The sequence below is a fragment of the Seriola dumerili genome, unplaced genomic scaffold (genome assembly GCF_002260705.1).
Source record: "Seriola dumerili isolate Sdu_G_001 unplaced genomic scaffold, Sdu_1.0 BDQW01000432.1, whole genome shotgun sequence".
NCBI classification, from domain to species: Eukaryota; Metazoa; Chordata; class Actinopteri; order Carangiformes; family Carangidae; genus Seriola; species Seriola dumerili.
The window spans coordinates 1,895,277-1,922,248 of record NW_019174687.1 but is presented as its reverse complement, the minus strand read 5'-3'; the positions used below and the strand labels follow the sequence as shown (position 1 = coordinate 1,922,248).

Below are 26,972 nucleotides of genomic sequence, written 5' to 3'. Positions count from 1 at the left end.
TGATGAGTCTGAAAACTTGTTTTGTCCTAGTATGGTTAAGTTGTGTGTGTTGTCTGTTTATGCTGCACTTCATGGGTTGTTGTTGTTTTCAAACACTCCAGTGTTGAAGTTTGCGATGGACTCCTGTGAGAATATCTGATAATTTGCTAATAAATGGATGTTCTGTTCACAGCGGCCAGTCTGCAGCGGGAGCCCTCTCTCTGAACTCCTCTTCAACACCCTATGAGTTGCTGGAAGCCATCAAACATCCCACGTGAGATTTGTTGTTGTGCATGTTTGACAGTCAGTTGTGTCCTGCAGAGTTACAGTGGGTCACAAAAAACCTACACATCTTCCTTTCATGTGGTTACTGTAATCAGTGTGCAGTTACATAACAACACATCTCAGCTCCCTCTTCACCACAAGGGTCAGGTTCAGCACTTGCTTTACTGCTGACCTCATCTCTACCACTATGGACATGAAGATACTAAGAAAAAAACAAGGTGTTGCATTTTTCAGTTATTTTCATAGGACCAAAATGGTATGTGGGGCAGCTAATGGGAACATAAAAACGTATTTGGAAATAGCTGAATGTATAGTCATTTAGTGTTCAGTGCTAATGTCCTTCCATGCTCCCTTCACAGATAAAAACACATAGATAAAGGCTTATTTTACCTCTAGGAAATTATTATCTGTACTTATCTGTCCCAGCCTCTGAAACACTGACTGGAGTAAAGACCTACATTTTACTATAGGTCATTAATGATGATACAAGTTGTATTCTTTACTATGAGGGCCTCATTACAGAAAAAGACATTAACTATGAGAAGTGTGGTTGTTCCTGTTTGGAGAACAGTGATTTCAGATAGCTGCATGTCTGCGCTCTCTGGTGTTACAGGACAGGTGTACAGCTGCTGCCAGAGCAGAAGGGTCTGCCATGCAACTGCTTCATCAGCGCTGAGGTCGTTCATTGGCTGGTCAACAATGTGGAAGGAGTGGCCACACAGGGGATGGCTGTGGACATTATGCAGGTAAGAGCTGTCTGTCCAAACTTTACTAATGTCACAAGTGTGTCTGTGTGTCTGTGCGGGTGCGTGGGGTGCTAACATTGCTGTAGTACAACTGAAGATGGTGTGTTGTGTATAGCAAAGGTTTCTATTTGGTTTGTGCAGAAAATGCTGGATGAAGGTTTAGTGGCTCATGCTTCTGGAGACGCGATGCGCACCTTTGTCTACGGTTTCTACTTCTACAGGATAGTAGGAGAGAAGGACGGTGAGTGGATTTATAACACACACATGGTCCTGTTTTAACCATAAACGTGCAACAACAAGTGCAAAGCGTTAGAGCTTCAAGCATTTTGGTTCATGTCTAGCAGCACAAACTTCAAAAAGTCTGACTGGAAATATGAATCAGAGGGACTGGTAATTAATAAATTCACTCTTAGCCAGTCACATCACTGGCCTCATCCCACCAAAAAGTGCAGTGCCAATCATAGTGCTGCAGTGATAACAGCCCAACAAATGGAAAGAGACTTCTGCAGGAAATGAGGTTGTTGTTTGGATGGTGAAGAACAACATGATCCTCAGATCCTCAGTACCTCAGATCTGCAGCCAGGCAGGTGGTGTGGGTTTTTATTTAACTTTCAAGAATAAAATATGAAACCCTACGGCTGCAAAAAAGAAAGTTGGAAAGGAGGCGGTCACACACGGGACTGATTGTGACAGTTTGACTTTTTAAGTTTTGTTTTGTTGGTAGTTTTTCTCCCTTTTGAAATGTTTTCATCAAACTCCACAAAGGGTGCACAACAAAAATGTGACCCACCTACACATTGAATGACCGTATTCAAGTCCCACAAAGAAAAACACAAGCACAAAATTTTACTGCAAAAACCAAAATGTTTGTATGTTTAAAGATACTCATTAAGTATTCCCAAATCCCACAGTCCCAAAGTCCCTAAACCAACTCAAAATTCCATTCGTGTTCTGCTTCAGTTATTTTCAGTTCAAAATACGATTGACAAAAAAGAAACTTAAATTTGGCTTGTTTAGGGACCATTAAAATAGAATTCAGTTATTTGCACACAAACAAAAAAACCTCAAGCCAGAAAAAATAAATATTTTTCCTGCGTCAGTCAGTCATTCCAGTCCAGTCAACTAGTGAGATTGCTAGGTTGTGAATGAGTGACCGGCTTCCGTTGTGGAATGATCCGTGAGTAAGTAGAGGTATATATCGGAGGATGGCTGTCAATGGCAGCTTAACAAGGGATTTAACAACCGTCCTTCTCTGCTCAAACTGAGGACATACACTGAAGGGTTCCATTGTGATGCATAATGTCGACGGATAGGTGAGTGCCCTGGAGTAAAACATTGTTTGCAAGGGTGTACACTGTGGTGACGTCCAGGTTGTCACTTCAGAAGGCTGCAGGGATCCGATGAAATGTAGGAGAAGGTGGTCAGATACAGTATAAATCTGCAGATAATGTAAGAATCACAGCAGATTGACCCTCACCAGAAACAGACATGGTCAATGTCAAGTCAATCCTGTCAAGTCTGAAATACATTTTCCACTTAAACACCAACTCTTTGCTGCACTGTCTCATTTGAATGAACCTCCCACCTGTTTGTGTGTGTCCTCCCATCTGTGCACTGCGTGCTCTACGCTCGGTACCAACCTATCACCCAAATGGACAAAGCAGCCTGTCAGCACTGCTAACAACTGGTTGTTGCACTGCCATGAAAACAAGGCCTACAGAGGTCGTAGGGCTTACTGCACACGCTGTCATGTCCTGTATATACCTAGAGTTAATTAGGTATAACTAGAGAAACGTGATTGTTCTCCTGTAGAGGTTTTGAGGGGATGTTTTTGTGTCATTCTGTGTCCTCTGTAGGCACGACCTCCCAGCTCCCCCCCACAGCACCTGGAGGTTGGTCCGCTGCCGCCCTGGAGGACTTCGCCCTGTTCCAGAGGAAGTGGTTCGAGGTGGCTTTCGTGTTAGAGGAGCGGCGACCCTGTGACCTCCCGGCCTTCCTCCTGCCCTGGCTGCCCAGCCGGCCGGCCTCCTACGCAAGTAGGCACAGCTCCTTCAGCCGCAGCTTTGGAGGACGCAGCCAGGCCGCTGCACTGCTAGGTACACCCAGCCCGATCCCCCCAGCCCAGCCCACACTGCAGAGGGGACATGGCCCTGTCCCTCGTTCAGTCTGATGCAGATCATACTCAAGTCCACTTCAGAGACTGTCTGGGTCCAGTATTTACATTTGTGTTAAGGAGCTTGGTTGTTCAGAAACTTACCAGAAATCCCGACTGGTTGTTCTACTACTGTTGCAGATAATTTCTGTGTATATCATGGCAGTACATTCTGCTCTGGCCAATATCCCACATCACATGACCCATGGGAATATTGAACAGCCTCATTTGAACCCTCAAGCTTCCATACAAAATTCATCCACATCTACCTGAGGCTCAATGTTTTTGGTTTGTCCAAATTCTCACCAGAAAAATAGCTGGATGTCTTCAGAAGGAGCATGTCAGTGCAGTGACAGTTAGGACTATATCGTGATGATACTGCAGGCAAACAACACTGAGCCCACTGAGACGGACAGTGGCTATCCTACCGAGTTACAGCAATATAATACACAAGATGGAGAGGAAGAGGGAGGTGCTGAGAAACTACCTGTTAGGAAGAAAAACACACTGAAGCAAAATGAAGTGCAGTTAAATAAATATATTCTGAGCAGGTTGTTAATTTAACTGTAACTGTTAATTAGTCAAAATACTAAATTGCTGGATTCATTTACAGTTAAAATAAATTTTCTGTTTAGTCTTTACACTGAATTAAATGATCTAATAAGTTAAAATGGCTTTGAAAAAAAGTCAGCTGTTAAACATAATTAGGTTTTTTAGATTTTAATGAATAATTAAATGGCATAGAGACAGACTCTGCCACAGCTCAGTCAACACAACACAAGTTTAGTTTATTGTTATAGTTTATTGTTGTGTTAGTTTTCATGATATCACTTCCATTGGATGGATGTCAGGCTGGTTTAGTTTAAGTTTGTTTGTATTTAATGTTATTGTACACCCACAGTCAAGCCAGAGATGATTGGACAATTAGAAGTTGAGTACGAAGCACAGAGACAGTTGAAAGGACATTTGTCAAGATTTTGTTTAGGCAGATAATGTCACATAAGTATCTATGTAGGATTTCCAAAAGATTTTTCACAAACTAGAATGTTTTATTGATTTTCATGTCAATGTCGGAGACAGCCACAGCTGTAGGCGTTATGTTTTCAGGTTGTCCGTCTGTTGCTACTCTGTATCTCCTTGACGTAATTTCTTCAAATTTGGCACCAGCTTTCACTTAGACTCAACGCTGAAGTGATAGAATTTGGTGGTCAAAGGTCAAAGTCACAGTGACCTCACAAAACATGTTTTTGAGGAGATTGTGACAGAAGGAAAGGCGTAGAACTGAGAGGTGCTAATTCTAGTTCTAATGAGTCTCAGTGTTTCTGTTGGTTTGGATTCATGTCATATTAGGAGTTTGCCTTATGTCTTCTCAGTAACCTTCTGACGGAGGTAGGCCTCTGTCTTGTTCAACTCTGTGGCTGAAAGTAAGACACACTGTGCCCCACGGTCACTGCAGTTTCCTGTGAATAAGATTGTCTTTTAAAAAACAAACACAGCACAGACGGTGCTCCCAGAGTTAAAACATGTAGAGAAAAACTGAAAGAAAATGTGGATCAACTGAGTCCCTCAAAGTAAAAGAATACAGTGGTTACAGTTCTATGACTGGGTTGTGATAAAAACCAGATTAAAAACAAAACCAGAAACAATGAGCCGCACATGTTCATAACCACCACAGACACAACACTCACCATAATAACTCTTCATCCTGCTCACACAGTGGCATCTCACCATCACCACAGAACTGATCCATGTAACATTTCATCACATCATATTCCTCATTGTCCATTACCATCATCATGGTCTTGCTGTGACACTTACTGGACTCAGCTGTCATGACAGTGGACTGTAGATCTGCAGTGAACAGCTGGTGGTGTGTTTCCACATGTGTAGAGCATGCAGTTTCTGTAGTTGTAGTCGTATGAATCCATCCACAGTGGCATCACTCTGATTGATCTGATCAAATTCTTCCACCTCCACCTTCAAATCAGTGCATGCTGTGTGTGTAGTAGTAGTTGGTGTGCATGCTGTGGTGTTAGCGGCTGTGGTTCAGTAGTGCTGTGGTATGCACTGTCCTCACCTGTCGCTCTCCTGCTGGCTCGTCAACAGGAAACATGATCACAACACGCCGCGTTGTGACAGTGTTTCAGCTTCGGCTCGATTCTCGCTTCATAAACTGCTGAAAGCTTCATTTGTTACCTCTGTTCATTCAAAACGTTTTAACCTTTAAAACAACAGCTTTAATGCTTTCCTGGTCTGATGCTGTAGACTGGTTTCCTGGAATAGTATTAATGTGACACTGAAGTCATTCATTAGACACTGATTCATTTACAGCTTATTTGTTGTTATAATTGATGTTTATTATACCAGGAAACCTCTCTGTGAACTGAGACAATGCAAACATTCATGCTGTTTTAACTTTATTTGAGATTAAAGGAAGTGTAGAAGTACTCATGCCATCAGGTAACTAAAGACAGTAACTGAGTGTAATTCACACACTGAATGACAAAGCTTGTCATGTTAGGGGAAAGACAAGTGTGAGTTTTCCAAATAATAATAACAACAGTAATAATAATGGATATAGCCACAAGTGACAGTTATCAGGTTCTAGAAAGAAGCAGCTCAGTCCCCCAAAGTTAGATCCATGAGTAACGATGGACAGGTTTTAAGCTCAACGAAGCCGAACACTTCAGCTGGTTTGATTCTTTTTAAGGAAGTGAGACCAATCACACACTTTTATTCATCTTCACAAAGCATGTTTCAATAGTTGTGGACTCTTATCCCCCTTCATCCGATCTGAGCAAAACTCAGTCTGTATGTTCAGGAGACAGTGCAGGATGTCTCCAGTGAGTTGTATATATAATTTAGATTGCTCATTACTCAGTAGTGAAAGACAGGGTCTCCATCCAACGCTCACCACCTCATTTCTAACTCCTCTATCTGCCCATTATGCCTCCATCCATCCATCCCTCCTCCTTTTGCTTTCTTGGCCTCCTGTCTTCCTGTCTCTCCACCTCCCTCCCTGCCTCCCTCTGTCCTCCAGCTGCTACAGTCCCGGAGCAGAAGACAGTCACTCTGGATGTGGATGTGAACAACCGCAGCGACCGAACTGAATGGTGCAGCTGTTATTACCATGGAAACTTCTCCCTCAACGCTGCCTTTGAGATCAAGCTGCACTGGATGGCCGTCACTGCTGCAGTGCTCTTTGAGATGGTAACTTCATTCAATCAAAACTTCCTTTCCAACCAGCGTACAGTGTACACAGTGTGTAACTTGACAGGTTCTTGAGTACTGCAGCAGCACTCAGATTCTAACCAAAGAATAAATTATTTTTCTAAAGACCAAAGGAAGAAAAAAAAAAAAGCAACAACAACAATCAAATATGATGAAGGAAAAAGATCCATAGAACTGAGAGTAGAGAGTCACAAACACAGTACAAACCTTTGTAAGAAAAAACATAAACCAATGTACCCCAGCTCTGTGAAAAATATAACTACATCATCTGTATAGAAGGATGTTTTCTTTTTGATATCATTGATGATTAACCGTTAAATGTTGGTGTTGTCTCCTTTACATGAAGCTAAAGGTTCATAGATCAGTGCAGCATGACACTAGATGTATTTTATTTATTTTTACAGCTGTAAATGATACATGTTTAAACATTTGGGATCTCAGTTGACTGATCCATTCAATAGTTTGAGTCTGAGGACAAATGTAAAAAATGTAGGGGAAAACAGATTAATAAACCCAACATGTGGATTATTACTAGACATTGTAATGATTTCAAAAGCAAAATGCTGTTAATGCTCTTCTTTGTCGAGTGATGTGACAAGGAGAAATACATATGTATGAGTCTTTTTGGCCAGAATTATCAAATTATTGCTACAGTGAGATTCTATTTCTGGGCAGGTGGGGGTGGTGATCAACAACATCTTTTCAAACACACCCAGCATTTTCAGTCTGCAACACAAGAGCACAGGAAACAGACATTCTTCCATTGGAACAGTTTCGGTTGGGTTGTGGGCGGTGATACAGGGAGTACTGAAGAAATTAAAAATCTTTGAAGTGAAAGTCAAAGAATCAATGATTACACTAAAGTTGAAAAGGCTGAATGTGACAGAAAGATACTGATCCCAACATTAAAACCAACCAGATGACTGAAAGACCACAGACAAAACCCTGATATTTAATCTTTGCAGCTGCTTTCATGGTGTTTTGATTTGAATATGACTAAAATCTGGCTTTCAAACTACAGTTTATACAAAATGAGGAAGAATATTTCTGCAAAGGGGAAATGTTCTTAAGCAAGAACTGAAAGAATGGTAGCAAATATACTCTGATGATGCATTAATATATATAGAAATGCATCATGTTCAGTTGAAATTTCTGCAGAACTTTACTTCTTTCTCATTTAGAGAAGTTAAGAAGGTTAGAGAAAATTAATTTTATAAAACACAGCATCTCTTTGAGATTGTTTAAATTATAATGGTCTGACTGACATTTTCACATAAAACTAGTCTTTGCCAAAAAAATAACATTTGTGTAGGTTCATTTTATGAATCCCTAATGTCCCTAAAAATTGAAATAATTGGTTCTATAATGCATACATTGATTTTGTGTATAAAAACAAAGTGGAACTGAACTTGTTTTTTTCCAATAAAACAACTAATTTGATCTAGAAAACCCCATTTAAAAACTTTTGGTACCATATATATATTTTGGTATTATTATATATATTGTTTTAAATGCATTTATTTGTTATAAAAAAAAGCCTGAAACATAAAATATATATAAAACAAAATCCCCCTCTCCCCAATGGGAATACCCCCCACCCCCCCACCCAGGCCCCCTCCCAAAAAAAAAAAAAAGTTTCATAATATTGTATATTTGGACTTGACTGAAAATTTTGGAGCTTGTTACTTTGATCAGTTGTGAATTGATCTGTCCATCAGTTCTATCTAGAATGAGAAAACTTTGAAGCTCAGTATCTCAAAACCACTCAGATAAAACCTCATAAATCCAAGGTCACCAATAATACAGAACACAAAGGGACAATGATAATAAAAAAAAAATCATTGTTAGCTCATTTGCTAGTTACCATCACAAATTGTTGATCTTATCATATATCATCTGTCCCACAGAGTAAAGGATTTGACATTAGGTGAACACTCGGAGGAGTCTGCACTGATGTTGCTGTCACCTTGTGAACTTTAAAGTAAAATAAAAGAGAAGCACTACAGACTGAACTGTCACTTTTTAACCAGCTGTTATCTGTCAGGTTCAAGGCTGGCACAGGAAAGCAGCCTCCTGTGGCTTCCTGTTGGTTCCCGTGCTGGAGGTTCCTTTCGCTCTGACGTCGTACCTGTATGGAGACCCGCTGAGAGCCCAGCTCTTCATCCCTCTGAACATCCAGTGTCTGCTGAAGAGTGGCAAGGACAACCTGTTTGAAGGTAGAGATGCTCTTTGACTGAGGTCTGTGTTCATGTGTGTGATGTGTACAGTCATTCTACATCTGTCTGGTTTGTCTTTTCTACCAGGGTTTGAACCAGAGACATACTGGGACAGGATGCAGCTGTTTCAGGAGGCCATACTGTACAGGTTGTTGCTCTCACTGTAACTAACCTGTGACATCACATCTGTGTTTCCCTCCTGAGCTTCTACTGGAATATTTTGAGATTTTTTCACTTCAATTATATTTGGTAGAGAAATTATCATCTATATTTCCTGACATTTAATTCTAATAAACATCATCTGTCTCAGGTAGGTTAGGAGCACTACTTTTTAAGAATGTGAAATGTCAGAATGATAGTAGAGAGAATATGTCAGAAGTTTACAGACACTTGTTAGTATTTGGTGGCTTTGTCTTTAAACTGTTTTGGGTCAAACATCTCAGGCAGCCTCAAGCTTCTCACAGTAAGTAGCTTGAATCGTTGTCCATTCCTCCACAGAACAGGTGAACTCAGTCAGGATTGAGGCCTCATTGCTCACATGTCTTTTCAGTTCTGCACACACATTTTCTATTGGACTTAAGTGGGGGCTTTGTGATGGCCACTCCAGTACTCTGACTGTGTTGTACTCAAGCCATTTTGCCACAACTTTGGAACTATGCTTGGGGTCATTGTCCATGTGGACCCGTTTGCAACCGAGCTTTAACTTCCTGGCTGATGTTTTGAGATGTTGCTCCAGTATATCCACATGATTTTCCTTCCTCATTATGCCATCTATTTTTTGAAGTGCAACAGTCCCTCCTGCAGCAAAGCCCCACACAACATGATGCTGTCGCCCCCCTGCACCACAGTTGGGATAATGTTCTTCTGTTTCCAAGCCTCAGCTTTCTTCTCCATGATGGTCATTATGGCCAAAAAGTTCAGTTTGAGTTTCATCAGACCACAGAGACATTTCTCCAGACAGTAAGATCTTTGTCTCATGTGCAGTTTAAACTGTAGTCTGGCTTTTTTATGTTGATTGTGGAGCATTGTCTTCATGCTGAGCAGCCTCTCAGGTTATGTTGATACAGGATTCTTTACTGTGGATATAGATATTTAGTTATAGATAGTTTAAAGGCACAGTCAACTTAGTGCATGTAAACTTCTGACCCACTGGAGGTGTGATAGAGAAAATTGAAAGTGAAACAATCTGTCTGGAAACAAATGACTTGTGTCATGCACAACACAGATGATGACCTTGCTGACTTACCAAAACTATAGTTTGATAACATGAAATCTGTGGAGTTGTTGAGTTTTCATGACTTCAACCTAAGTGTCTGTAAAGTTGTGACTATAACTGTAAGTACACAATTACAGCCAATCAGAAAAATGGAAGAGATTGTTTCTGATTGCCTCCAGGTTATTGTTGACTACTAGGTAGATAAAGACGCACTGGGGGAAGTAACAGTTTATTGTGTTCGGTTACACACACTGCTGGATAAACAATAGCTAATCTAGCTGTTAGGATTACCAGCTACACAGCCAAAGCATTACAGTCATTTTGTGTTTTCCTTCCGGCTATAAGCAACTGAACTTTAACTCTATCTTTATTGTTTTAAGCAAGTGGTGCTTATGAGTGCCTGTAAAAAATGTATTAACTCTGTTAATCACCTTATAAACATTATTTGAAAATTAGATGCACTACACTCTGTTAAACAGATTGTACTTTAGATTTAGATTTATTCATTTTATTCAATTCATAGTAACTGTTAAAGCCTTAAAATAAATATATTTATAACAAATGAAAAGTTAACCAAGAAGTTTGAATAACACTTTTCTTAAACACAATATATTTTTTACGTCCTTACACAAACTCCTGCTGGCTTAGGAATGAAGCACAAATATCACTTCATACCAAAAACAATTTCTGAATTTTTGAACTTTCAGAATTTTACATTCTGCAAAAATGTGTAGGCTAAACGTTGTTCTCTTTCTTCCAGATTTGGCTTCGTGCATGACAAGTTTTCTGCTTCTGCTTTTAATTTCCCGTCTGAGAACAAGCCCCAGTATATTCACGTAACAGGTTTGTCACATCTCATCTGAAAACACACAAACCACTTTTTGATCACTAAACACTGTGAAGCCTAAATCCCACACTGCTTCTTCTCTGTCAGGGACCGTGTTCCTGCAGCTGCCGTACTCCAAGAGAAAGTACTCCAGTGGGCAGCAACGCCGGCGCAGAAACTCCACCACCTCCAACAGCCACGGGCCGTTCGGCGGCGAGGAGCGGGTCGGTTACTACTGGGCCTACAACACCATGCTGACAAAAGCCTGGAGGACGGGCATGCTGGGTGACGAGAGGCTGGCCGATCGCCTGCTCAGAGACTTCACCGACTTCTGCACCAACAAGGACAACAGACTGCTGAACTTGTGGGACAGCTGCCAGGAGAAGATGAACGCTAGCGCTCCCTGACACGAGGAGAGAACACTGGAGGAAAACATAACGCAGAGGAGGAGAAACCAGGATTCATGTGCTTCTTAAATATTGAATGTATCACACAACAAGAAGGAATCAAACACTTTACTGATAATTATTTAGATAGAAGAGAATATTATTATTAAAGTAATAATAATACTTACTTAAATAAGTAATTGTTGCTGCTGTTCAACTGACAAAAGACAGGAAATCAGATGAGTTAGAAATATAACAGATCTCATCAGCAAATAATTTTGTTACTTGAAATGGAGTGTAATGAAAGTTATTTATAAAGCTTTCACCCACCTGTTCCCCATGCAACATTTCCTTTTCCTGACCACATTTCCTATGTATGTAAGCCATGACGTAAACTAGCTAACCTGAAAACATCGGTCGCTAAACACACTGAGCACCAGCCTTTCTTCAGAAAACTAAACCAGAGCAGTTTAATTACCCATATACTGCTGAAGCAGCACTGCATAAACCCTTGTTACAGAAGCTGTTTGTAAGTTTTCAAGAATGACTGAAGCTCTTAGCAAGTAGTAAGTAAATAGATTTTAATGCTAACGTTAGCTATGTAGCAATATCAAAATTTACAAATAGCTCCTTTCAGTATTTTAACGAACAAGCTAACGCTAGCAATGGTAACAAGCTAACGATACTTTTAGTTTTGAGTTCCGTTTCTTTGACAATATGAGAAAAGACACAATAAATCACATAAACAAAATGTGAAGGATGACACAATAAAGTCAGAGACTTGTTTCTATTGAGGTTTTTGATGAAGAGACGGACACTTGGAAGTTGAAGATGATGTGATTGAAGCATCTGAAATCGCTCCTTTCTACACTCATTCACATGATTTGGCATCACAGATGTGTGACGGTAATTTTCACATGTATAAAATGCAGCATGTATTTGTATTATGGAATTATTTGCAGCATTCATGTCACATACACTACTTTTTTCGTTCCATTGTTGAGGTGACTATATAGTGGATACATTCACACACTCACAATCTGCCACTGAAATAAAATGGACAGAAACTGCAGTGCAAACATGGAGTGATGTCAGAGAACAGCCAGAGAGATAAAAGGTTTTTTTTAAGAGACTGGCAGTTATGAAGCTTTACATTCCTTTTAACACTCCATCTTTGACTGACATTATTATTTATTGTTCAACTATATTTTTGACCTCTGATGATAACCGTTCACTACGTTGTCTGTAGTTCAGGAGGCCACACTGACAGACTTGGCCTGATCTTTGCAGGGGTTTACAGTATTAAATACTTGAACCTCTGATTTGGATGATAGATGATAAAACATTTGACATATCAAATGTATGCCTTGAAAGCAGAGATTCTGCCCCTGTGTTCTGTTAATTCTTTGTTTATCTGCACAATATAAGTGATAAGACCTATAGTATTCAGTCGAATTTTCTTGTCTACACAAGACAAACCAGTCAAACCAGGAAGGAACGCTCTGCTGCCTGTGAAGCACCAGACAGATTTTGACTTCCTCATTTTATTATATGACAACCACCAGTCACGTCAGTCATTTTCAGTAAGTAGAGGCACAGACAGTTTCATGACCGATCTGTAGCTGAATCCTTAGATTGGATCAGGCAGGTGATGATCTCCAGTTTGTTTTCCAAGTGTCATTCATTATTTGTATTGCCAATTATAAGTATTGCCAATTCAAACAAAATGGGAAACATTACAGCTGTCTGATGTGTGATCTAGGCAGGGAGTGTGTGTCAATGTGTTGTGAGAATAACACTCCAGGATATTCTCAGATCTCAGTCTTCATATGAAAACACTCAGTAATACAGAGCATTCAGAGTTCCATTCAGACCCCTTCAGTTTGTCACATTTTGTTATGTTACAGCTTTATGCGAAAATCAAGAACTGGCAGGCCACACCCCTCACACAATAAGTCTGATTGACTTGAAATCTGACACACAAGTCCAGCTCTACCAAAAAGCGTCTTGGACCATAAAGTTCTCCATGATGGATTTTATGCTTAATAATAATAATAATAATAATACATTTTATTTAAAGGACACCGAACAGAGTTACACAAATTGAGATTAAAAACACATTAAGAAAAATAAAAACAATACAAAAGTGACAGAGCAATTGGCATCAGATGGAAAAGGCAGTTTTAAACTTAAGGATGAACTGATAAGAATGTGGTGGTCAAAGGTCAAAGGTCACTGTGACCTCCCAAAACACATTCTTGGCCATAACTCAAGAACTGATTCCCTAATTATGACACAATTTAACTCAAATGTCCAATAGGATAAAATGATGAAGTGATGACACTTTATATCTAAAAGGTCAAACGTCAACTTCTCTGTGATGTCATAATGTTCATGATGTCATTATTAACACTGTAGCTCAGGAAGGAGAGACTGTGACCATGTTTTCTGTCACTTGGCTGGTTGGTGGAGGAAACAACCAGGAGGAGGTGATTCTAGTTGATCACATCATCTTCCCCAACTGAATGAATTTGCCCAGTTGTCACTGAAATGCCTGTCTTCATTTTTATTGAACGTTTTCTCTCATGATGACTGTTAATGTGCTTCACTTAATGCTCTGATGTAAATGACAAACAGTTCTGAATTGAAGTCAAACACAGACACAGCTTCAGTTTCACCAGATGAAACTTATTTAGTGAGTCCCTTTATAAAACAACAGCACAATCACAGAAGTCCTGCAAACACACAGAATACATGACAGAAGACCTGTTTTGTACTGAACTGAAAGTGAACACAGATTTCCCATAGCTTCCAGTCAAACACCAGTACCCACTCTGGTGATTTACTAGTGTGATTCCCTTATATTGATATTCACATATGATATGGATGCTATTGATAGTACTGACTTTATAGCCCATTCTGATTTTCCAGTTTGTGTTGATTATAAAAACATTTGTTGTGTTCATTTACATTTGGTTTGATTATAAACAAAGAAAATGATCAAAATAGAAACATTTCTACATAAAAGGAAGTTGTTCCCAGAATCCCTCCTGCCCACTGCACCAGCTTTAAAACAACTATACAGCTCCAGTAAATGAGACTTTACTGGGACACAAGCTCTTAGCCAGATTAACAAGTGCATGTTAACTGACCCAACAGCCTGTGAAGGGGCTGCCTTTCAGTCAGCTGAGAAAAGATGAACTGACTGATTTGTTTTTGCTCCAACAGTAACATTTATGGTTAGTGCAAGGTTAATTTCTTTTCTTTTAAGTGCCATCTGTGCGTTGCAGCGAGGCTTCACTCTGTAGATCTCAAGGTCAGTTTTCACGTGACCACTGATAGTCTGTGCCACTGTAAATGTAGCAGTTTAACAATGTGCCGTTGTGTTGAAGAAAATGTAGTGCAATGACCCTTTAATGACAGATCACAGGAGAGATTTGTGGAATTTAGTTTTCTGTCTCATCAGCGTCACTAACGAGCTGATGTTGTTAAATACTGACAGGATTTAAAGTGGTCTATGCTTCTTCTTCTTTGGTGTTTCTCAGCTGGACCATTTGAAGATGCCACACACTGAATCTAGTTCCCTTCATCACATGGTTTTTGTCCCTCATCAGATGTTGTGCAGCAGCAGAGAGATAGTTCCCTTTGTCATGTGGAGTGATCCACACTGAGCTCAGCTGTGCTCACAGTGTCTGTGTATCCTCTGCTGCTCTGCACGGTCTAATACAGCAGACATGCTGCAAAATAAACTTCTTGATCCTGGAGCCTGTTTTCTCATCATTTTCCAAAGTTCTGTATAATTGCCATCAACCTTCCTTTGCCTGCATCACTACACTGTAAAGCTCATTTTTCTCTTTTCATCATTTTTTTTCCATAAAATGTCAGAAACGTGTGAAAATGCTCATCACATCTCCTGAGAGCTGAAACAGACGCCTTTAAATCACTGGACCAACAGTCCAGGAAACATCCAGTTTACAATAAGATAAAACAAAAGCAGCAGATCTTTATATTTAGGAGGCTAAAGCCAGTAAATACTGAAAAATGACAAAAAATTGTTCTTTATCAGAATAGTTATAGATTAATTTTCCATCAATCGATTCATGAAGCTCAATCAGGAAGACGTTTTCATTACGCCTCATTCTTTCACAATTCTCTCTCTCTCACCAACGTCTTGTAATCAGCTGACTTCAGGTGTTCGTTTTACTGTAATGAAATGAACTTACATTACTCTGATGTTTGTGATTAACATTCTGTGAGCAGTCAAAGACTTCCTGGAAAATTATGGAAAAACTAGATCCAGGCTGTAAATGACTGAAACTGTCAGTTACTGTAAGTTAAAAAAAAAAAAAGCTGCTTGATCCTGTAACTTTAACACAGCTGCTAAATCTGCAGCAGCCAATCAGAATCCTCCTGAGACTTCTCCCTGAAAAACTAAAAATTCATCTAAAACAGAAAGAAAAGTAAAAGATGCTCCTCCAGGTGAGACCTGTCCAAGCAGGAGTCAGTTTGATGGAGGGTGGGGGAGGGGCTATTAGTTGACTCTGGCTGCATCTTCAGAGATGACCGACACACCCCCTAGAGACACACACACACACACAGGAAAGAAGCTGTGAATCAGATCAATATGCAGATAAACTAAACACTACACAAACACATTCTAGTGTAGCTGTACAACTCACGGGGTCTGATCCTGATTGGCCAGATGAGGATGGAGCAGAGGGCCAAAGCTGCGATGACAGCCATGCCCCCTGTCACTATGACCATGATGTAATGATAGAACCACACACAGGCCGGGCAACACAACACAGTACTGAGAGAGAGAGACATCAACATGTTAGAGCACGTCACAGTCTGGAGGAGAAACTGCACGTTCACATTCTAAATCCTCATGAGTTAATTCTGCTCCTCTTAACAATCTGATCTTCTCATATATATTCTTCCACTTTTTAATTTGTCTGGACAATATTTATCTTTCATTATAGTATACCATGTAGTTTGGTAATATAATTGTGTATTGTATTGTAGTGTATGTTGTATAGTGTATGTACTTTTTGTTGTTGTTAAAGGAGCTATTTGTAAGTTTTGCTATTGCTACAAAGCTAACCTCCGCATTAACATCTGAGTTCAGCATCAGACTTCATTCCCTTATTCACCAAGAGCTGTCTCCAGAGCTGGAAACAAACACCAATGTTAACTCTTGTTTTGCTTTTATTTCTATCATGTTTCTTTTCTTCTACTGCAGTTAGCAAGCTAACCAGCTAGCTCCTCCTCTCTCGTCACCTTTTGATACTGAGTCACTGTGGCCTCCAGTCTGCCCTGAAGAAGCAGCTGCTCAGAGGATGGATTATAAACACAAAGATAGCTAAGCAATGCTAACCCTAACCAATTTGGCGTTGTAGCGAAAACCTAGGGTCCTAGAAATGCAGTCTCAGGATTTCAGTCCTGAAAGTCCTGAATCTGCAGCCTCTGGTACTGCAGAAACATACTGATCTCATGTCCCATCTGTTAACATGGAGGGGCGTAAAGTCAGTGTAAAGTCAGTGTGCAGTCGCTTTAATCATGGTCATGTCAATAAAGCTAATTTTAATATGAAAAATGTAACTATGGTATCATTGAACCTTTCTAACCTAATGTTAGCAGAGGGCCTATAATGACTAACATTAACATAGCATACACTCAGTCACCAGTTTATTAGGAACACTGATGCTAAAACTGATGTCCTTAGCAGTCCTGCAATAAATCCTATGTTAATGAAGGTGGGATACATCTAACAATAAACTTTCTAAGTGTGTGTGTGTGTGTGTATGTGTGTGTGTGTGTGTGTGTGTGTGTGTGTGTGTGTACTAACTGGCAAGGATGCACTGCCTGTATGATCATCACAGCTGCTCCATTAGCCAACTTATCAGTGAAGCTCATGGCTCCATAAACAAATGCTCCACTTTGCTGCAGAGACAGAGACACAGAGCTGAAGACAGTGGACAGACACTATCAGTGAGGTTATATCACACCAACGTCCCCCTCTCTCTCTCTCTCACACACACCCACACACACTTACAGTCTGATCGGCGATGAGCTCAGCGGTCATGGCAAGCGATATGACCAGGATGGTGGCCGAGCCGGCCCCCAGCAGCACCGCTGCCCCGTACACCCTCTGACCCATCTTGTCATCCACCAGCACCCAGTAGGAGAACCCCATGATCAGCAGCAGGCCCACGAAATAGGTGAGCTGGACCAGTCAGAGGAGAGACACACACAAAGCATGACATGTGCTGGTTCAGATCCAGCTCTGGTGAAATCTAACTGTAGACACAGAACCAGATCAGGATCAACACACTGAAGAGTTGTTTTCTCAATGAAACCACAGAGAACCAGTCACTCAACCTCCACCTCTCAGGTTAGTGGACTGCATCACACTGAGAAGGGTTTCTAATGTTTTCTACCCTGTTCAATCAATGACAAAGACAAAATAATAATATAAAATAATAATAATGATAAAAATAATAATAACAATAGAGGTTTTAGTTATTCAAAACTTCTCCTGATTCAAAAAGACCCAAAAACATTAAAGTATTTCTTTATTAGATATAGTTACATATGTAGTCAATATTATATTATAAATATTCACAATGAAATAAGCATCAAACATCCTTAGATATTATTTATAAAGAGGTTACGATTCAGTTAATCTGCATCATCAGGATTGTGTGTGTGTGGTTTGATCAGATTTGATCAGATTGTTGCGTAGCAACATGAGGAAACAACCCCACAACTGTCATCACATTTGGATTTGAATGGTACTGAATTCTGATTGGTACAGAGCGTTGAGACACGTCACCGCCCACTTCAAACAAAAGAAGAAGTAGAAGAAATACATGAATGTCTGAGGTGAGATAAGCGACCCGTCAGAAGCTGATTGATAAAATATGTTTTTAGTCCTTTAAAGGCTTCTGACATAGTTACTATATGTCTTAGATAATCATTTCATATATTGTTATAGAGCTGCAACTAACAAGTAATTTGATAATCATAAATCTGCAGATTATTTTCTTGGTCTATAAAATGTCAGAAGTGTGAGAAATGTAACAATGTCACAATTTCCGGGAGCCCAGAGTGATCCTTCTTCAGCCCGAGCAACAGTGAGAGCAACACTCACACACGAGAACGAAAAACTGAAACCAGATAATGTTCGGTATTTGTTTAAAAAATAAAATGACTAATGAATTATCAGAATGGTTGCCAGTTACTTTTGTCTGGATTGACTTTATTGTTGTTTTCAGAATAATTTAAAGTTGTTGTTGTTTTTCTCTGTAAGTCCAAAGGTTTGACACGGAGCAGTGATCTGTGTATGAATGGAGGAGGAGAGTTATTTAAGATAAAGATATTATCTTTCATCTCCAGAGGTGTAGGAGCCATGTTGATGGGACATTTTGAACCTCAGCACTTCACTGCCATGTTATTTTTCATTTTCTTATTTGCATCTGGGATGAATGTGATTTGTGTGGGTTACACCTGAGCCACATTGTTTTACCTATATGATTGGCAAATCTGCACCATGAGAAGTTGCTGCATGAGCTTCTGGCAGGTTCTGTTTGCACTGTAACCATGGATACATACAACAGTCACTGGATTACTTTGACTCAGGCACCTGAATTAAGCAGATTTATAGATATTTATCTGTGGTAGGAATTCTGGACACATACATTAATTGGATGAACACTGAATGAAGAATGCATGATAAAATGGCCAAAGCTTTAAAATTGTAGTTCACTGCAGTGTATACAAGTAAAGAGGGAACCCATTTGTATTTTTAAAGGGCATGTGTATGTGTGGTGACAAGTGTGCTGAGGAGGGAAGGTACTCATCGTCAACAAAATATGGAGGCCCGGTATATTTCAAACTTATTAGGCGGAGACACGATAAAACAGAGATTCCTAATGAACTCGGCCATGGCCTGACTTATTCTTTATATTGATTCAGGGTCAAAGGTGAAAGTAGTCTGCTGGACTGGACTACCTCTGCTGACCTGAGATTCAGAGGTGTGGAACCAGGCTGAGGTGTGAGGTTCTACTTACACATTTTCCAATGAGTTTACTGAGAGGCTTCATGATGAAGGAGGACAGGAAGCCACTCAGGTACATCACTAACGGGATGGTCGCTATGAACTTCTGTTAGAGGGAACAAGAGGAGGAGAGAAACATGTTCAGGAAAAGAACATTTCATATAAAATATCAAACATATGAGGATTGTGTTTTACCTTTGGCAGCCCCAGAGTGTTAATCAGATACATTGAGATGTAGGTCTGAGACAGATTCACTATTAACCTGGTGGACATGTAGAGTAAGGCCACCTACAGAGACACACAGGAACACACACATCTGTCACTGAAAACTCTGTTATATGTTTGACTAAATAAAACAGATGAAACAACAAACTGCTCATTTAAAAAAACTTATTCTGCGTGATGAGAGGAGCAACTTCAGGTGAAGTTGAGGTGAAAGTTAGGAGAAGCTGAAGTGAAGGTTAAGAGAAGTTTAGGAGAAGTTGATGAGAAGCTGAGGAGAGATTGAGGTGAAGTTGAGAAGAAGTTGAGGTGAAGTTGAGGTGAAGTTGAAGTGAAGTTGAGGTGAAGTTGAAGTGAAGTTGAGGAGAAGTTGAGGTGAAGTTGAAGTGAAGTTGAGGTGAAGTTGAAGTGAAGTTGAGGTGAAGTTGAGGTGAAGTTGAAGTGAAGTTGAGGTGAAGTTGAGGAGAAGTTTAGGAGAAGTTGAAGTGAAGTTGAGGTGAAGTTTAGGAGAAGTTGAGGTGAAGTTGAGGTGAAGTTGAGGTGAAGTTTAGGTGAAGTTGAAGTGAAGTTGAGGTGAAGTTGAGGAGAAGTTTAGGAGAAGTTGAAGTGAAGTTGAGGTGAAGTTTAGGAGAAGTTGAGGTGAAGTTGAGGTGAAGTTGAGGTGAAGTTTAGGTGAAGTTAAGGTGAAGTCGAGGCTCTGGTGTGTGTTATTTTGATAACAGTAGAGATTAGGATGTGGTTCAGTGTGGTTGACTCCTCCTACCTGGTAGAAGGACGGCTGCTGCAGCCAACATTTCCACTGAAGAAGAGATGAGGAGGTCTGTGGGCGAGGGATCAGTGGCCTGCACTCCCCCTCTTCCTCTTCCTCCTCCATTGTCCTCCTCCTCCTCCCCTCCTCGTCTCCTCCAGCCTCCCCTCCAGCTCCACGTTTCCACTCCCTGGTTCCCAGGTGGAAGAAGATGGAGAATAGAGCGCCGATGCCCAGCACGATCAACGCCAGATTCTGTCATTAAACACAGCACAGGTCAGAGTCTGTGACACAGCCGGCTCCTTCACTGTGTGGGTGCAGCCTGTCGCCGACTCAACTTAAAACATACAACGTCTCTGTTGTGATGCAAAACCAACAGCATCAATAGTGATAAATACTCAAATAAAAACCCCTGACCTCTTCATAGAAAACACTAAGTGCCATTTAATGGGATGAAAAAACCAATCATCATGTTCTCCATTATACTGACAGTCTAAAAAGATATCACTGCACTAAATGAAATATATGAAGCTTTCTTCAAGCAGAAAGACTGTCAGCCTGTTCTGTCATCACAGTGAGGTTCCACCTCTCTTTTCTTATCCAATGATTTCACTGGGATCTGTTCCTCTCATCCAATGATCATCTCAGCTGAAGAATGTTTAATCCACTCTGTCTCTCTCTGCTGCAGTCTATCCACCAACCACCCCACCTCCTCCACAGCAGCCAGCCTTTCCCTGTATCTGTCTTATTGGCAGGGTCAACACTGAAGTCATGTTAACTTTTCTCTTTCCTGATTGACTTAAAATCACATTTGATTCAACTGGCAGATAACATGTATTTACTTTCATAACTTCCCCTGTGTGTGATTGATTTTCAGTTTAAGCTTCCTCTTTTTTTACGTGCAGACTCATGCAGCTCCACTGCTGCTCGTAAAGTGCAAGTGTCGCATCTAGACACAGTGAGAACACACAGGGAACTGGTCACACAGCACAGGTGGCAAACATTCAACCAGGAAGGAAGTCTTTACTCTCACTCCTTTATTTACATTTTTCTGTTGTTTCCTTGTTGAGCTTCCAGGGTGTTCACTCTTCTCACCTTTACCTCTGTCAGACTTGTCATGGTGTTATTACAGTGTCAGATTTAATCGAATCAGAAATCCTGATACACATCACATCCATCCATCCAGATCCTCAGCTACAGCTCAACTCCTCCACCACCACCAGTGCCTAGACTCCATCAGAGGGAGATTCCTGTATGATGTCATGATGGGGTCTCAGTGCCAGAGATTCCTCTGTTCACACTATGTCAAAAAAAAAAATCATTAATTATCCTTTGAGCCGTTCTTTGAATTTTGCCTCTCTGAAATAACTTTTATACTTTTGGTGACTGGTGTACGCAGCAGACAGATGAGGAGGACAGACACTGATGAGAAGAAAACTTCACCTCCGAGGAAATGAAGTGCAGACTTCTGCTAAAAAATAATGTCCTGAGGGTGGCTGCCACACTCATTAGACCCTGACCCATTCTGCTGCCATGTCGGGAGATTTAAATGATTAATGAAGTAAACGATACAGTGCCGTGTCAGAGACTGCGACACACTGTAATGAAACACACACATCATTCAAGTTGTCGTTCGCCACCTGTTCACCAAAGACAAGGTTCTGTGGCTGGTGGAGGACATTGTTGGTAAGACTGAGTCAAAATATGTATTTTAATGTGATTTCACAGAGTAGTGTTCTGTTCAGAGGGCCCATCCTCCTCACCCTGAAGATGGGGATGTCTGCTGGTCCGAGTGCGTCGCTGAGCGGGTCGTCGTCCTCTCTGGCCTGCACATGGAACAGCAGGTAGGCCACTGCGTACACCGTGATGTTGGCAATCACTGTGAACGCATATCTACAAACACACAGAGGAGAGACTGTACTCAGAACCAGCAGATCACCCGTGCTGTGTGTACTGTGTGTACTGTGTGTAGTGTACCTGTATGCAGTGAGTTCGACTTTAGCGTGCTCACAGGTGACCAGCTCTGGGATCAGGGACAGGTGGGAGATCTGCGTGGCGGCCCAGCCGAACTGAAAGATGATGATGAAGGGGACGAAGTAGATGAGGCTGGCCCACTGAGGGGTGAGAGAGTCACAGCCCAGACACTGGTTGAAGATGAAGGTGAAGGATAGCATCACGCTCAGGGTGCCTGGATAACACACACACACACACACACACACACACACACACACACACACACACACACACACACACACACACACACACACACACACACACACACACACACACAGACACACACACACAGACAGACACACACACACGTCACACCACACACAACACACAGGGCAGAAAAACAGGAATTTTATACTGTTTGTAAAACTCTTCATCTCTAATCCTCTGGCAGCAGATGAGCTCAGTCACATCCACACAGGAAACGCAACTCAAACTTCAGAGCAGGCGTCACCAGAACCTCTTCACAACATCTGCACACACACTAACACATCCAGATATCTGACCCTGCATCACATGATTTATGGGTAATGGAGTCCACTGAAGTTGTCAAAAGCACTTTTCACCCACTGCATCTGAGCATGAGGCTCAGTGATGTTCTGTTGTGTTACACTGTCAAACACACTGGGATATAAAAACCTTCTGCCGAACACAATTTCTATTCATTTGGATCCTCATCAGCCACTGCCAAGGTCACGACTTCTCTCCCTGAGGCCCACTCCAATAAACATGACATCATAATGCAAAAACAATAATGTAAATTAAAATCAGAGACAAAAAAGGAACAAGAAAATAACAACAAATATAAATGACAGTAACACTACTGAAAACAATAACAACAATGATGAGTTCCCACACTTTATCTAAACAGTCAGTAAAACATTTGGTACAGCTCAAAAATAACAATAATACCATTAAAAACAGTGTAGACAGTGACTGAAGAAAAAAAAAGAATAAAATAAGGTTAAAAAAAGTTCCTCATTAATGATCATGTAGTCACATATTATGTGGTAAAACATGTCCTATTTGTAGAGGGGCTGGTGTCCTGTGCCATTCACTTCTTTTAAAAACACTATGACTTGTTAAATGTGAAATATTTGATAGCAAATCATTCCATGTTTTCATTCCTCTGTACAGAACAGTAGCTGCCTCTCATTAGTTTTTGAGACAGGAAGTAGAGAACAACCTCTTGATGCCTCGTATTAAAGTTGTGGCCGTTACTACAATATGAAAATTGATGGTACGGGACATTTGGGATTTTAGACAATTAAATATTTATTATAAGACAAAGCAAAGAAATAGCCATCCTGTCCCTCAATGACCAACCTGAGGTTGTGTGAATTGTGATAATGTTAGCTCTTCTGTTACAGTAGATATGACCTCGCAGGCCTTTTACAGTCTAGCTTTACCTGTGTGTCACTATGTTACTTTTACCTGTCAGGTGTAACAGGGTCAGTTATACATCAGTAATATGTAGTATTGTAATTACACTAAGTCTGTGTTATTAGTTATAACTTGACACTACGTTCATGAGCCCAATTGTTATCTTAAATTTATTGTGTAGTACACTAATATATTGTGTCATTTAATTTGTGTAGGGGCAAAGTTACAAGGACAGATCACCTCTAGACCACTTATACCCCCCTCTGAGAGCTCTCATTACTGAGTCTTGAAAAACTTGGTCTGACCTGAACTGGATCAATAACAGCCAACAGTCCAGACAGCAGTTTTTTAAAGAAGTTACATGTTTACCCTTCATGATAGCATGTGCAGAACAGCTGACTGACACAAACAACAGGTACCAGCTCCATTTTCCATTCCAACATAAATCTAAACACTGTCTTAGTTTTGTATTGGCTTTCATTCAGACGATCCCGTGGCATTAATATCATTTATTCTAGAGTTGAAAACTCTGACGAACAGACACTGGACTTCTGATTAACTTTTACCTTCCACTGGTTGACTGCAGGATATCAGCACTATGTGGAACACTCAGACTGCTACTACTTTTAAAACTTATATCAATTTGTGTCAGCGTGTATCAGTATTAGGCTTGTATATTGCAACATTTTCCGCCATATGCAATATTTTTTGAGAAAAAGGTTTTTTTCTGCTGCTGAGTCCGACCCTCATTTCACTGCTCTGCTTACTGTACATTGTGACATGTGACAAATAAAACACTGAACTGCTGTTTGTAAGATCACATATTATTTATAACAACATTACTATAACAACAATAATAAGAATAATATTATTATATATTAGAAAAAACACTTGAAACATAAAATAAAATAATATAATTACATATTTTAAAAAAACACCCCACCATTCCCACCCTGCATTAATATGATATATCGCAATTTTGGGCTTGACTGTATTGAGATGTTAAATTTTGTATATTGATGGAAAGGAACATGGAGCTGTAAAAATGTGTTATCTCTCTACCTGGACCTGAGAGATTATTTGAGTTTCCTGTATGGAACAGCTGTATTATCTGAAGTTAAAATTTAGCATTGAAGGGTAAATCATTCCTGGAACCCGTGGGGCAGTAAAGAGGGGTCATAGTGTAATACCTTCCATCTTTCTGTCTGACTTACCAACTAAGTGCCATGTCTTCCTCTTGCCGTAGTTCCCACATCCAGGGTTTCTGTCAGACTCGTAGCCAATCAGAGGCGTACAGATACCATCAGCTATCTGCCCGACCAGCAGCAACAGACCTGCACCACAGTGAGACAGTATCACTGCAGTAATATACTTTAATAATCAGAGGTGGACAGAGTACACAACTCTATTACTGGAGTCAGAGTAGAGATCCTCCTGGGCAAATATGACTCCAATACAAGTGCAAACAGTCTGTATGAAAACAAAGACTGACCCGCATTGGTGTTCTGGAATCCCAGCACTGAGTGGTAGAAGACCAGCAGGTACGTGAACCACATGGACGCGCACAGGTCGTTCAGAAAGTGCCCCACCGCATAGCTGAGCTTCCGGAGGGCCGGCAGAGACCTCTCAGTGTCCGACATCGCGACACAGTCGTTTAAAGGAAAAACTCCACCCGCGCCTTCATTAGCTTCAAACGGGCTGAATCAAAGTTACACCCACTGTTTCACTTCAGAAGCAGCCGATGACAACACAATAACACTCGGTTCAATTATTCAGACGTTACTTTCTGTTCATGGACTTAATGTCCGTTCTTCTTCTGTGTGATAAAAAAGATATCCACCTCGGTGTCGGTAACTTTGTAATCAGGTGACACTAGAGCTGTGTCAGAGGGAGGAACAGCATCAGAGAGGGAGTGAAACCGAAACACAGCCACCCAAGAGGAGCAGAGGGGATTTCAGTCATTACATCTCTCCCCTTACATTTAAACGGCTAATCAGTAAAATGAACGACACATAACGAAAGTGAGATGCTGAAAAACCATCCCGTTAAAAATGACTCATCATTAACCTGAAACTGCCTGTTCTTCTCACGTTTCACATTGAGCAGCTTCAGGGGTGACGTTAAATGAACACTGAGCAGCTTCACTTCCACCGTTAGCTAACCGGCTACAGACCTGAAGCACATCTGGACAGAAAAACACAAACACACGTAAACAATAATGCAGACCGGGCGGTGATGATGTAAGGAGAGGTACGGACCAATAACAATCCATTCTCGCTCCTCTAAGCCAATAGCGGTCGACTCGCGAACACAGCTTCCTCACGTGACGGCAGTCTGACAGGCAAAGATCGTTTATATGACAAAAGAGTGATGTCTCAAACTAAATTCCACCTCTGCGGAATAAGACAAATATATGGCAAAAGTTTTACTGACAATTTGGCCACTAAAAGTGAAGATCAAAACATATACATGCTGTCAAATTTTCTACATATTTTTGTTGTTATAATGTTACGATTGTTAAAAAGTATGTTTCAAAACACCATTTAGTCTCTTCAAAGCAGTACAATACTGGTTTTGTTACATTTGACTTTGTCCTTCAATAGAGCACAAGTTCAACCAGTTACAGCAGTCAGAGATAAGCAAACAAGTCATGTTGGAAGGAAGTGTAAAGTTATTTGCAGCCTGCCTCACAATGCCACAGCTAGAATTAGTGCTGAGATGCATGGAAACAGGGCATTCAATGTGTTTTTGTCAGCAGTGGAAATAATTAATATGATAAAATCATTCATTTGTAGTAAGGGGATAAAATAGGTCAATTTTGGTGTACTCCAATACTACTGTCTCATTTGGACATTTGAGAGACTTCACTACATTTGATCTTTGAGCAGAGCTTCACCTTCTACAACTATATTTCATTGCTTTCCGTTCGGCTCCGAATCTTATTTACATTTGTAAATCTTATAAAACTTATAAAAACTTAAAAAAATATTTTTAATACTATTTTTGATCCATAAAGCCCACTAAGGGATAAAAAGTCCCTTGTGTTGTTTTGAGTAACACAAGCAGGAAGGCTGAAGGGATGATGATGCCAGTCCGTTGGTGAAATAGCTCAACAACTATTGGGTGAACAATCATTAAATCTGGTTCAGACATCCATGCTTCGCTCAGGATTAAATGTAGTTGATCCCTTTACGTGTCCTCTAGCACCACCATCAGGTATTTGGGTTTATGACCGAATACTTCAGCCTCAGCTTCTTTGTGTTTACTGCTAATTTGCATGGCAGCTAATGTAAGCATGCTAAAATGCTAAACTAAGCTCTTGTCAGACATTGGTAAATGGACTTGCACTTTCTACCACTCAAAGCGCTTTACAATACTTGCCACATTCACACACACACACACATTCATATATCACAGTCACACACTGATGGAACAGCCATCAGGGGGGAAGTGGGGTTCAGCAGCTTCCCCAAGGACACTTCGACACACAGAGAGGAGGAGTCGGGGATTGAA

At 40.6% G+C, this 26,972-nt stretch overlaps 2 protein-coding genes across 7 annotated transcripts in view; one reads left to right on the top strand and one right to left on the bottom strand.

The window, feature by feature from the left end:
• Positions 1 to 13,097, top strand: part of depdc5 (DEP domain containing 5) — a 35,314-nt gene extending 22,217 nt beyond the window's left edge. For 3 of the 5 annotated variants that reach the window (XM_022761885.1, XM_022761889.1, XM_022761884.1), the window contains 9 exons: positions 173 to 253; positions 878 to 1,010; positions 1,152 to 1,251; positions 2,867 to 3,106; positions 6,203 to 6,372; positions 8,438 to 8,609; positions 8,697 to 8,757; positions 10,586 to 10,668; positions 10,760 to 13,097. In XM_022761885.1, the coding sequence (XP_022617606.1) occupies positions 173 to 253; positions 878 to 1,010; positions 1,152 to 1,251; positions 2,867 to 3,106; positions 6,203 to 6,372; positions 8,438 to 8,609; positions 8,697 to 8,757; positions 10,586 to 10,668; positions 10,760 to 11,058 (1,339 nt within the window). In that variant the 3' untranslated portion in view covers positions 11,059 to 13,097. Of the gene's footprint in view, positions 1 to 172; positions 254 to 877; positions 1,011 to 1,151; positions 1,252 to 2,866; positions 3,107 to 6,202; positions 6,373 to 8,437; positions 8,610 to 8,696; positions 8,758 to 10,585; positions 10,669 to 10,759 lie in introns of those variants that run through there. The other 2 variants (XM_022761888.1, XM_022761890.1) reach the window with 2 other exon arrangements.
• A 607-nt stretch (positions 13,098 to 13,704) lies between these two features.
• LOC111233951 (major facilitator superfamily domain-containing protein 12-like) lies at positions 13,705 to 25,651 on the bottom strand. 2 transcript variants are annotated; one of them, XM_022761882.1, is made up of 11 exons: positions 24,952 to 25,651; positions 24,674 to 24,793; positions 22,044 to 22,254; positions 21,830 to 21,959; positions 20,082 to 20,321; positions 19,292 to 19,384; positions 19,110 to 19,202; positions 17,093 to 17,263; positions 16,886 to 16,980; positions 15,717 to 15,847; positions 13,705 to 15,612 (listed from the first exon to the last, which is right to left on the bottom strand). In XM_022761882.1, exons 1-11 carry the CDS (start codon positions 25,097 to 25,099, stop codon positions 15,569 to 15,571), a joined length of 1,476 nt encoding a protein of 491 aa, XP_022617603.1. In that variant the 5' UTR covers positions 25,100 to 25,651; the 3' UTR covers positions 13,705 to 15,568. The 2 variants fall into 2 exon arrangements, with proteins under 2 accessions (XP_022617603.1, XP_022617604.1); XM_022761883.1 differs by lacking the exon at positions 16,886 to 16,980.
• Positions 25,652 to 26,972: the final 1,321 nt, after the last annotated feature.

Coding starts and splice junctions, on each gene's coding strand:
- LOC111233951 (XM_022761882.1), bottom strand. CDS start 25,099: ATGTCGGACACTGAGAGGTCTCTGCCGGCCCTCCGGAAGCTCAGCTAT. Junction 24,794..24,951: donor ATTCCAGAACACCAATGCGG/GTCAGTCTTTGT, acceptor ACTGTGGTGCAG/GTCTGTTGCTGCTGGTCGGG. Junction 17,264..19,109: donor GTAAACTCATTGGAAAATGT/GTAAGTAGAACC, acceptor TGACTGGTCCAG/CTCACCTATTTCGTGGGCCT.